Source organism: Microtus ochrogaster, chromosome 4 (assembly GCF_000317375.1).
Source record: "Microtus ochrogaster isolate Prairie Vole_2 chromosome 4, MicOch1.0, whole genome shotgun sequence".
Classification (NCBI taxonomy): domain Eukaryota; kingdom Metazoa; phylum Chordata; class Mammalia; order Rodentia; family Cricetidae; genus Microtus; species Microtus ochrogaster.
In genome coordinates, this window is record NC_022011.1 from 5015433 (window position 1) to 5027311 (window position 11879).

Consider the following 11879-nt stretch of genomic DNA (forward strand, 5'->3'; position numbering starts at 1 on the left):
TAAAGGCGTGCGCCACCACCGCCCAACTGCCCTGGAACTCTTATCTGGCAAGAGTAGCACCAAAAGGGATACTAGGAGCTAAGTAAAACTCAGATGAATTGGGAACATATGGGTTTGCAGATGTGTGGAACCTAATCTAATCAGAGCCACAGTCTGTGATTTGCCTTCAATCTATTAAGAACTTGGATTTGGGATTGCCCACCTTTTATCAGAAAATCAGTTTCAGAGTAACATCAGGCCTGGAGTCTACATTCTGGCGGGAGGAGGGAGGCAAGTTATGAAGAGGAAATGAGGCTCTTCTGAATATCGCTTAACTCTAGGCCCAGAACTCGGTAAACAGACACTGCACCAGGCCTCCGAACCATGGCGAGTAGGGGCACAGGGCCAGTCCTCAAAACACTGGAGTTTGGAGGCAAGGAAGTCAGAAGGATTGGGTAGATTCTGAGGACCCTTACCTTTGGCCAAAATACTTAAAGACAAGGCAGAATGGTCTTGCAAGGGATAGGAGGGGTAAGGATAACACCCAGGGGTCTGCGCCATTCTCTGGATATGCCCAGGGATCATCCATGACTCCAATATTCGTCCTCCGCAATCAAATGGGAGGTTCCAGAGCCTGTCTAAAAGGGCATGCGGCACCCGAGGACGGTTCAGATCTACGCCAGAGGTCGGCCTCTTCGCCAAGAGCCCCCCCATTCCATCCCGGCTCACCTCCGGCGGGCCGGTCCAGCTTGAGGATGTCCCGCAGATGCTGCGTGGCGTCCTCGATGTCGATGCTCGCGCAGGACGCCATGGGCCCAGCCACGAAAGTCCGGCTAGCAAGAGGTTAGTTTCTCTACCTCCGACCACTGTCCAAATTCGCTCAGCCACGACCCCGCCAGACAGCAGAGGACCAAGCGCTACACAATATCTACCCGCAGTTCGCAAACCGCCACCGGGGTTGCGTCTCTGAGCCCCGCCAACCCCACCAACCGCCTCCACTTCCGGTCCTACTGACCTTTTCTTCCCGGATCCTACAAGGACCACAGAAGAAAGGTTCCGCGGTGTGGGCGACCAATTAGTTCCCATCTGAGTTTGCCTTCCTTAGCTTCAGGCTAGCTCAGCAGTGAAGAAATTTACCAAGACTGAGAAAGACCAAATGCGCTCATAGAGCACTGGGTTGCTTAACGCCCTGCTGTCTCGGGGGATCCAACCCAGGCCCTGGCTCATTCTGATGAACTCCGAACCAACTCTAACATCCAGGTACTGACTTTTCAGACCTTGAAAAAGGTGAATTGTAGAAATCTGTTCCTCCTTAGGAGTAAACAAGACCTAGACACTTGCGAGGTCATTAGGCCCAGGAAGATGGTTATTACCACAAAAAACCAAAAACCTACTGTCATCCTCTTATCCCATGTGGCAACTTCAAATTAGAAATAAAGAAACCATAGTTTATAAACACCTCTTTATTGCAGACATTTCAGGCACAGGTACATGGAAGAAGCTGTATTGCAGATTTTATACAGGGTGGATTAAGAGGCAGTGGGTACCTACCTCTTCCCCATCCCTACTTCCCCCAATACACAGCAGCTTAGAGATCAGTCCCACTGATACCTCCTGTGTGCTGTCCAGGACTATGCTGGTGTAACCAGGCAACCCGTGGAGTATGAGAAAATTTACTCCCCACCCCCCAGTGCAGGATGGGAGTGGGGGAAGAAGGGGAAGTTTTCAGGTGTGCCCAACCAATCCTAGGCTTGGTTCTAGCCAGCAGTTGCTTTCTTGATACCAGCTTTATGCTAGGCAAGACCTGTGCCCAAACAAAGAAGCAGAGCAGAAACTGCCCTGTTAAGACTCCCTGGGATTTGAAGAGCTCAGGCGTGTGGAAGGTAAGGAGATGGTGTGTAAACGCCCTGCAGAACTAGAGCGTGACTTTTTTTTTTTTCTAGACAGGGTTTCTCTGTGGCTTTGGAGCTTGTCCTGGAACTCGCTCTGTAGACCAGGCTGGTCTCGAACTCAGAGATCCGCCTGCCTCTGCTTCCCGAGTGCTGGGATTAAAGGCGTGCGCCACCATCACCCGGCTAGAGCATGACTTTTATACTGATTTCTTCCATAATGTGGAATTTATACTCCAATTCAGTGGGGCCTGGCTAATATCCCAAGCAGGCAGAACAGCATCTCTTGTTTTGTATGGGGAATGTGGGCACTCAGAATCTGATTCTGTTTTGGGGATAGAGCAGGTCCCTCCTCCTGGGACTCCCACCCAGAGAGTCTAAACATGGAAAACCGTATTTATCAAGGCCTTTCTGCTGCTCAAGGAGAATCACCTACCCTGCTACTAGACCCGAACCACCTAACTCAGAGCAGAGGCCACAGGAGATGTCAGACAGAACCGACTGAAGAGCCTTCAGTACAGGACAAGCTTCAGGTCAGACCTGCTTCCAGCTCTTCCTGCTTTCCAAAGCCCAAGTGGGCTGAGGAGAACTCAGCCTTAGCAGGCTTGAGAGAAATTTAGTTGGGACTGCTAACTTCAGTCAATTTGCTCCTGGCAGCAGGTACTGTTACGGTAGGCAGAGATGGGAGGGCGGCATGAGGGACAAGTGGCCAGAACTGTTGATGCCCAGCCAACTATTTAACTAATTAAAACAATTTAAACTGTTAAGAAAACTTTTGTGGTTTTATTGTATCATGAGGCATTGAAACATCTGAACAAATCAATATCTGGGTGGTGAGGCAGCTGCTTTCTCCTTCACTTCTTTGGGTTACTAGAGCAACTTGTCAGTAGATTAAAAAATGAAATAAAACAAAAACCGACAATCTTTTGCATTACTTAAGTCTTTCCAAGGCATGCGCTGGTACAACACAAACGTCTCCTGTCAGATGCAACTAGTCTAGCATCCAAACATCATGCACAACACCGTGGTGACAGAAGCGCACTGCACCCACTCCCACCTCGGCCCTGCTCATTTGTGTATGATATTTGGAGCATCTGGAGGAGTGAGATAGTATTGGGAAGAGGAGGGAGGAGGAAACAGCGTGAGCGTCTGGCCAGGAGGTCAGCCGAAGTTGTGCAGGGCAAGCCTGAACATGTCATTGGTGCAAACCCAAGCGTCGTTGATGTTCTTTAATAGAAACATCTGGTGGAAACCCATGATGGGATCTTCATCGGCCTGTATGGATGAGAAAAGAAAGGATTCAGTAATAGGGCCAAGGAGCAGGAAGGATGTTCAGTGGTAGAACAAGTTATTTAACACAGACTTTAGGCACTTACTGTCTTTTTTTTTTTTTTTTTTTTTTTTTGAGATGGTTTCTCTGTGTAGCTCTGGCAGTCCTGGAACTCAATCTCACAAAGATCCACCTGCCTCTGCCTCATTAATGCTGGGATTAAAGGCCTGCTCCACCACCGCCCAGCTAGGCACTTACTGTCTTAAACCTGAATTCCAGTACAGCATAGGTACGTGTGAACGTGCACTGCTCAGAGCAGAGGACCTGCCTGTCTCTGTACAACACTGTGTCTGGGTAGATGTTATAAAAAATTTTTTTTAAAAATTAAAGAATCTTGTAGCACTTACTATTTAATTTATATTATCAAAAAACCATAAGCAATCTTAGTCAATAAAGCCAATTAGTCCAATCAGAAGAAATTACTGCTAAAACCAATTATCTGGTAAGATGATTTAAGGTTCAAAACTGGGTTCACAGTGGGCATGGTGAGACATGTCTGCCAGTGCAAAACAAAGAATCAAACAAATAAGCCCCTCAAAACCCAAATAAGTAAAATAACACACACACAAATTTCACTTTAGGGTCACAATTTTATAAGGGGTGGGGTAAGATGGGGAAATGACCAGCATTGTACTGCAACAGTACTAATGCAGGCCCCAAACCTCTAACCAGAACTCAGAAAATGAGGAGAAAGCCTAGTTAACAGGCGGTTCTCAGTATCATCTTTTTTCTAAGAACTACAGCCAACAAGGAGGCAAATTGGTCACTTGAAACTCCAGCAGAAACACCAGGAAGAATTATGACCTCAGTCTATGACGAGGACAATGGGCTCCTTGGAAATACCTCCTCAACTCTAAGGGCCTATTGGCTTGCTGGTTCTGGGCAGGGCACTAAGAAAAGGCAAAAGAAACTGGCAGAAGAGTAAGGCTGGACTTGTAGGTATTCCCTCTAGGTCTAATAAAGAGGCTTAAGACACTCTTTCCACATACATACTGGACCCAAATACTCCCCTTCCACACCCATACTGGATGCAGGAAGTCAAGGGGAAATGTGAGCATACACAGAGACCTACCACAACATATTCCCAGAAAGCTGAGATCTGGCCAAGGGGTCAGCCAATTTGTCCTGCCTTTGAAAACACTATCTAACTACGAGGATGACAGTAAGGATGTCGATAAGGATAAGGACTTAAGAGCGGAAAAGGAGGGGGCTGGAGAGATGGCTCAGAGGTCAAGAGCACTGACTGTTCTTCCAGAAGTCCTGAGTTCAATTTCCCAGCAACCACATGGTGGCTCACAACCATCTGTATAATGAGATCTGGTGCTCTCTTCTGGTCTGTAGGCATACATGCAGACAGAACACTGAATACATAATAAATAAACAAATCTTTAAAAAAAAAATGTTGCCAGGCAGTGGTGGCACATGCCTTTAAACCCAGCACTCGGGAGGAGGAGACAGGTGGATCACTTTGAGTTTGAGGCCAACCTGGTCTACAAGAGCTAGTTCCAAAACCAAACAAAGAAACCCCAAAATATCTGGTGACTCATGCATGTAATCCCAGCATTCTAGGATCAGAATGTTAAGATAAGGCTAGAATATGGTGAGACTCTAACTCAAAATAAATAAATAAAGCTATATGGATTGGCACACACTTGTAATTAAAGCTCTTGAGGAGTAGAGGCAGGAGGATTAGGGTTCAAGATGATCCTAGCTACACAGAGAAAATGAGATCACTTCGGGCTACATGAGACCATCTCAAAAAATATTTTTTATTCACTAAAAAATAAGGGAAAGCATTCAGGTGGGGAGGGGTGGGATGTGGGAGTAAGAAGAACATGACTTCTTCATGTGATGGCTCACACCTGTAACACTGGCTCTGGGGAGGCTAAAGCAGAACTATGAGCTGGTGGGATCTCTGAGTTTGAGGCCAGACTGGTCTACAGAGTGAGTTAGTTCTAGGAGAGTCAAGCCACTCAAAGAAACCCTATCTCGGGCTGGAGAGATGGCTAAGCCATTAAAAGGCTAGGCTCACTGGAAACCCTGTTGTTAGAGGCCACTTGTTGGCCCGACTGCTCAGACCTAAATAACGACATAGAAACTGTATTAATTAAGTCACTGCTTGGCCCATTAGCTTTAGCTTCTTATCGGCTAACTCTTACATATTAATTTAACTTATTTCTAGTAATCTGTGCATTGCCACGTGCCTGTGGCTTACCAGGAAAAGCTCTCAGCGTCTGTCTCCAGCAGGCTATGTGCTTCTCTCTGACTCTGTCTCCTTTCTGGCAGCATTCAGTTTAGTTTTCCCCGCCTACCTAAGTTCTGCCATATCAAAAGGCCAAGACAATTTCTTTATTTATCAATGGTATTCACAGCATACAGAATCCCACATCAAAACCCTATCTCAAAACGCCACAGAAGAAAAGAAAAAGGCATGCCTAGGCAGTTACTTTGGCTTTTGACAGTCACTCTGGATGTCCTTCAATAAACACACCACATCCTGATATCCACAGGGAAGGTAGTAGCCCAGGGCCCTGCTTTGCCTACCCACGACTACCCTCAAACACAGTGGCACTACTACCTTGAGCTGGCCTACAACCATGCTGATGATACAGCTATCTGGTGTAGGCTGATGGTCCTGCGCCGTGATACTATGCTGGATTTTCTGGAACGGAAGGCTCTGCAAGACAAAGAATGGGAGGCAGGCTGAGGTCAGAAGGGCATGAGATAAACTACCCGTTTCCCAGTTCTGGGCTTTACTTACAGACAACTTCTCCACAATGGCAGCTTTCCCCTGGAACTGCTGTCCTTCCCACGTAAGGCATGATGCATCAATCTGAAAAGTACATAGAAAATAGAGAGTCAGGGCCTCAGCACTCTAAGGCCTTAAAAGAAACAAGAAAGAAAAAAGTTCTCAATAGGGTCTTGCTTGGGGAAATGAGTCTATACCTGTTTACTTGTCTGGAAACAAGAGAAAAATTAAGAAAAATTCCAAATTTATACTAGTAATAATTTCTAAATTAGAAGTTCTTTATTTCTGCAGGGCAGTGGTCCTAGCACTTGGGAGGTAGAGGCAGGTGGACCTCTGACTTCAGGCCAGCCTGGTCTACAGAGCGAGTTCCAGGACAGCCAGGGCTACTGAGAAACCCTGTCTCGGGCTGGAGAGATGGCTCAGAGGTTAAGAGCACTGGCTGCTCTTCCAGAGTCCTGAGTTCAATTCCCAGCAACCACATGGTGGCTCACAACCATCTGTACTGAGATCTGGCGCCCTGCTCTGGCATGCGAGCATACATCAAGGCAGAATGTTGTATACATGATAAATAAATAAATCTTAAAAAAAAAAAAGAGAAACCCTGTCTCAAAAAACAAAAGAAATTCTTTAATTCTTTTTTATTTCATTATTTTTTGAGGCAGAGTCTCACTTTGTAGCCCTAGCTGACCTCAAACTCAAAAGATCCGTCTGCCTCAGCCTTCCAATGCTGTGATTAGAGGTTTATGCTACAATGCCCAGCAAACTTTCTAGATCATATACCATTGTTTCACTCTAAAAGATTATCAGCCAGGTGGTAGAGCTGCACACCTTTAATCATAGCATTTAGGAGGCAGAGGCAAGAGGATCTCTGAGTTCTAGGCCAGCCTGGTCTACAGAGAGTTTTAAGACAGTCAGAATTACACAGGTAAACCTTGTCTATAAAAAACAAAACAAAAAGATTATCAAAATGTCCTTATTAACACACACACCCTCCCCAACTTTGTAAACCAGTCTCACTGTGTAGCCCTGGCTGGCTAGATCCTTCTGACTGTCTCCCAAATGCTGGAATTAAAGGGACATGCTACCATGCTCAGTCAGTGACAGATAACTTTAGTCTTAAAACATGAGAGGTTGTGGCAGGATGACGGAGTATTTGAGGTTAGCCAAAGCTACATAGTGAGGTATCACACTGGGGATGGCTGACAGTAGGAAGAGGTGGGAAATTCTGCTACTTCCAACTGTGACAGGCAAGTTTAAAGTTGCTTATTTTTGTGAGTTTTAGTTTCCTCACTCTTCAGAAGGGAAACATTAGAGTGATTATCAAATTTGCTTTATTTTACAATGACTGTAAATAGAAGGCTGAAGCAGAGGAATCCGGGTCTGAGGCCAGCCTGAGCAAAACAGTGAGATCCCTATGTCCAAAGGAAGAGAGGATGAGGGAACTGACTGGGAGAAAGTGGTAGAGCTCCTACCTTCCATGCACGGGGACCTGGGCTCAATCCCTCTAACTCATAAAGACAATTTATGTCATCTGTTATGAATTTGGTCTCTCAAATGCTAAGATGTCTTTCCTTTTTTCTAAAATTTCTGAATGAAATCTGACACTGTGGAAGAGAAACTAATAACCTCTGACAGCCCAACCAGGCTCCAAGGCTCCTCCTGTCATTATTATCCTGAGGAGACACATTAGCTGGCGCTCTCTCACTCCCCCCCCCACCCCGCCCCGGCAGTTTCTCTGTAGCTTTGGAGACTGTCCTGGAACTCCTCTATAGACCAGGCTCTACTCAAGTTCACAGAGAGCCACCTGTCTCTGTCTCTGCCTTCCAGGGGCTAGGAGGCACTGTCCAGCATTACTATTCTTAAAACATCAAGTGCTGGGCAGTGGTGGTGGTGCACGCCAGCCTGGCCTACAGAGCTAGTTTTAAGACAGCCAGAACTACACGAGAAACTGTCTCAAAAAACTCATCAAGTAATCTGCTTGCCTAGAAGATTCCTTGGGTTAACTACTTGATCCCCATGAGCACTCAGGTGTTCTGGTCTCAAATGACCTCCAGAAGCCAGCTTTGCATTGCAAATGCTCATGGCTGCTGCCTCCAGAGGAAAATGAGTCCTAGTCTCTGACTGCTGCTACTTCCTCTGGAAGAGAGGTACTCTAGGACTATGTGTCCTGATGAGGTGCCAACTACATGGAATGGCAATCCCCACTCTGATATTCAAAAATTAATTTCTTAGGGTCCCTATTCTGGCTCTCATGTTGGAGACTTACGTAAATTGCGCCTAGCTGGGTTCTGTCGTTATCAAATAATTGGTAGTAATGCTGAATAAAGCTGGATCCAATCTGCTCCCAAATTGGCTTGTCTCCCATCCTGGAGAGTCACCCACCTCACCAAGACCTGCAAAGAGCAGCAAGACAAAGAAAGGCAGAAGAGTTAACATCACAGAAACATGAAGTAGTCAGCACTGACCTTTGTCTTCCTAATCTCATGCAGGTAAATCCTCTGTTGATACCTGTTCTTTTAGGGTATATGACAAAGCCCTGGGGATCTCATAGGAGACCTTACGAACCCCAACCAGTGGTAGAAACCACGTTTAGCCCATCTTCTAAGGAGCTCCAGGTTGATGATAGAGAGATGCCTGTTATACGAGATGGGTGCTGAGCATTTAACTGGGGCAAAGGAATACCAAAATAGCCCTATAATGCCCAGTAAGGGAGAAGGAACTAAATACTGGTCCCAGTCCATATTTTCTTTTAATCCTCTCAATAACCTCTAAGGCCAGTTACTGTCATTCTACCCACTGATCAGACCAGAAACTACTGATGTATCTGTGTAGAATGTTTCTCTTTTAGCCTTCAAGCTTCTAACAATGTCTCAAGGATGTGCTGGCAATGGGACGTGGAAGGGGAGAAAGGGAACGAACGACACACACAACTTCTAAAGACACCACTCCTGACCACAGGAAGTCCTAAGGAGCCAGCCAACCTAACAACTCTGAGGCAGGTGATTTTGCTTTGGTGACAATGACATCCTCCTCTCACTCCAGAACTGGCAGAAGGAAGAGAAAGGAACTAGATGGAGGCTGTGAGTGGGAAGTAGCACCTCTGCACATCAGCCCGTCTCACCAACTGTCCTCTTCCTGAAGGGGAAACCCCACCAGCTAGAGGCCATGATCCCAGGGATACCGATATATCCCAGGGGTTTGTCAAAGCAAGCCCTCCAAGAAAAAGGCAGCCTGCACTTCCTATGGGCCCTACACACCCAGGTATTGTTTGTTCTGCATGGATATGACTGCAGAGGAGCACACCCTCTATCCTGATAATATGTTTCAGACAAAACAGTAAGAAGATAATTTCAGCCCAGCAGAAAACCATTAGCTGCGGTAGGAGCTAATCCAAGTCACTGCTTCTAGGGCTTCCACAGCCTCCTCTGCAAAACTAAGATGTTAACCCTGGGCATACTGGTGGCTATGTAGCTTCTTTGCCAATCAGATTTAGTAAAGTGATTGTTTGACATGGTAAATACTAAGTTACTATCGTCACTATGACCTCAGCCAAGGCCAGAGGAGCTAGCAGGAAGGAGCAGAGTAGAGAAATAGAAATAAATCCAATCCTCTAGCTTATGACGGATCCTCTAGCCAATGAAAGGCCAGGAAATGAAGCCAGTTTTATTTTAAGTTTCCTAGGAGGTAGTTGCAACTAAAAATAGAAACTCTATGCTCAGATGACTAAGAAATGTCCAGGAAAGTCTAAAACAAGTCATAGGAGAAAGCCTGGACTGCGCCACGCCTGTACACAGGAACATTAGGTGTGTCCCAGCTCACATCTGTGCCAAGAAACAAATCAATAAATGGAAGCACAGGACCTACTACTAGTTTCACATGCAATCTTGGTCACGTTTCCAAATTTCCACATTTTCATGCCCTCACATCTCTGCCTCTTCTACCTTAGTATTCACTCAACATGTCCCAATGCCACAAAAACCCCAAGAAAAAGACTCTGCCCAGTTCCCAAGAGCTCGCGAAAAAAGCTGCAGAAATAATGAGGGTCACTCTTCCTTCTGCCCTCAGATCACACCAAGGCCGGGCAGTTCTCAGGGGAGATCCTAGAAAAGAACATACCAAGCCGAAGAAAGCACCACTAAAACAGACCGGGGTAGGAAACTACTAAGTCAGAGATGGAAGCAAGATTAAGTAAGGCTGGCATAAGAAGGAGGGTGTTTTTTCTTTCAATAGTACTGTTCTATTTATCCTATGACTCTCTCATGGGGAGAATCTCACTATGCAGCCCAGACTGGCTGGCCTAGAACTTGCTTCATCGACCAGGCTGGACTGTTATCCATCTGACATTTCCTCCTTAGTGCTAGGATTAAAAACTTACTACCATATCCACTTAGGTAGGATTTTGTTTTGTTTTTGCTTGTTTTGAGACAGGGTAGAGGCAGAAGGGTCAAAATCGCAAGGTGTCTATCCCTTGGGTACACAGGGAGTTCGAGGTCAGCCTGGGTTTGAGACCTTGTTTCAAAAGTAAAACAACAAAAAGAAAATCCCCAGCTGGGCGATGGTGGCGCACGCCTTTAATCCCAGCACTCGGGAGGCAGAGGCAGGCAGATCTCTGTGAGTTCGAGACCAGCCTGGTCTACAAGAGCTAGTTCCAGGACAGGCTCCAAACCCACAGAGAAACCCTGCCTCGAAAAACCAAAAAAAAAAAAAAAAAAAAAAAAGAAAATCCCCAAAAAAGACTGCATAAAGATCTTTGTTTAAGGATACCAAAAGCAGCTCCAGGAGCCAACACCAACCTTACTCTCAGCCTGCTCGACATTCGTGCATTTATTTCCACGTACCCAAACATGACATGTGATGTTCCACTGCTATCTTGCTTTACAGAGAGTAAACTTAGGTGAAGTTGAACAATTTAGAAGGGCTTGTCTAAAGCTCATTCAGACAGGGCTGACATGGTTTTGTATGACTGAACAAGTTTCCTTCAACACTGCTGCCTTTGGGTTAAAGCCAAATCCTAAACCCAGTATGGCAGTGCATCTCTCCAGCCCCAGCACCCAGGCAGTTTTAAAGGAGAGAATAATGAGTTACAGGCAGGCCAGAGCTACATAGCAAGACACATCTTAAAACAAGCAGCCAGGTACCTGGAGCATGCCTGTAATTCCAGCACTTGGTAGGCACAGTAGGACTGTTGTGAGTTTCAGGCCACCAGATTGCACAGTGAAAACTTATTTGAGACTCATTCAAAAAATAATAGGATCCGGGTGTGGTGTTGTGCAGGCCTTTAATTCTAGCACCTGGAGGCAGAGGCAGGAGGATCTCGGCTGAGTTCGAGGCCAGCCAGAGCTACATAGTGAAACCTTGTCTCAACCAACCAAACTAAAACAAAAACAAAGAGAGGGACTGGAGCGCCTCAGGTCACTAGTGCTTCCCAGTCTTTCAGAGGACCAGAGTTCAGCTCACAGCTGCTTCTAACTCCACCTCCAAATGATCTGATGATACCCTCTTCTTGTCACACAGACATACAAAAACAAAAAACCAAAACCACACAAGACAAGCTGCTAGGTGTGACATACGCCTAAAACTCAAGTTTTCGGGATGCTGAGGTGAAAAAATTGTTGGAAAAATCAAGATCACCTCAGTGACAAGTGAGACTAGCCTGGGCTACAGAGTAAGTCTCAAAATAAATAAATAAATAAATAAATAAGGTGTGGGTAACTAAAAGTGTTGGCTGCTCTTCTAGAGGACCTGGGTTCAATTCCCAGAAGCCACACGAAGGCTCACAACCTCTGCAACTCAAGGGCAGCAGGCTCAAATGTGGTGCAGATATTTATGCAGAAAAAATACCCATAGCCGGGCGATGGTGGCGCACGCCTTTAATCCCAGCACTCGGGAGGCAGAGGCAGGCGGATCTCTGTGAGTTCGACACCAGCCTGGT

At 46.1% G+C, this 11879-nt stretch overlaps 2 protein-coding genes across 4 annotated transcripts in view; both read right to left on the reverse strand.

Annotated features, from left to right (window-relative positions):
• Edc4 (enhancer of mRNA decapping 4) overlaps positions 1-972 on the reverse strand; it is a 13123-nt gene extending 12151 nt beyond the window's left edge. For both annotated transcript variants that reach the window (XM_005345447.2, XM_005345446.2), the window contains exon 1: positions 709-972. In XM_005345447.2, the coding sequence (XP_005345504.1) occupies positions 709-790 (82 nt within the window). In that variant the 5' untranslated portion in view covers positions 791-972. The remainder of the gene's footprint in view (positions 1-708) is intronic.
• Positions 973-2622: 1650 nt separating this feature from the next.
• Positions 2623-11879, reverse strand: part of Nutf2 (nuclear transport factor 2) — a 20264-nt gene continuing 11007 nt past the window's right edge. For both annotated transcript variants that reach the window (XM_005345448.2, XM_026778838.1), the window contains exons 2-5: positions 8214-8340; positions 5960-6031; positions 5777-5875; positions 2623-3143 (exon numbers count right to left, since the gene is read on the reverse strand). In XM_005345448.2, coding sequence (XP_005345505.1) covers positions 3030-3143; positions 5777-5875; positions 5960-6031; positions 8214-8312 — 384 coding nt within the window. In that variant the 5' untranslated portion in view covers positions 8313-8340 and the 3' untranslated portion in view covers positions 2623-3029. The remainder of the gene's footprint in view (positions 3144-5776; positions 5876-5959; positions 6032-8213; positions 8341-11879) is intronic.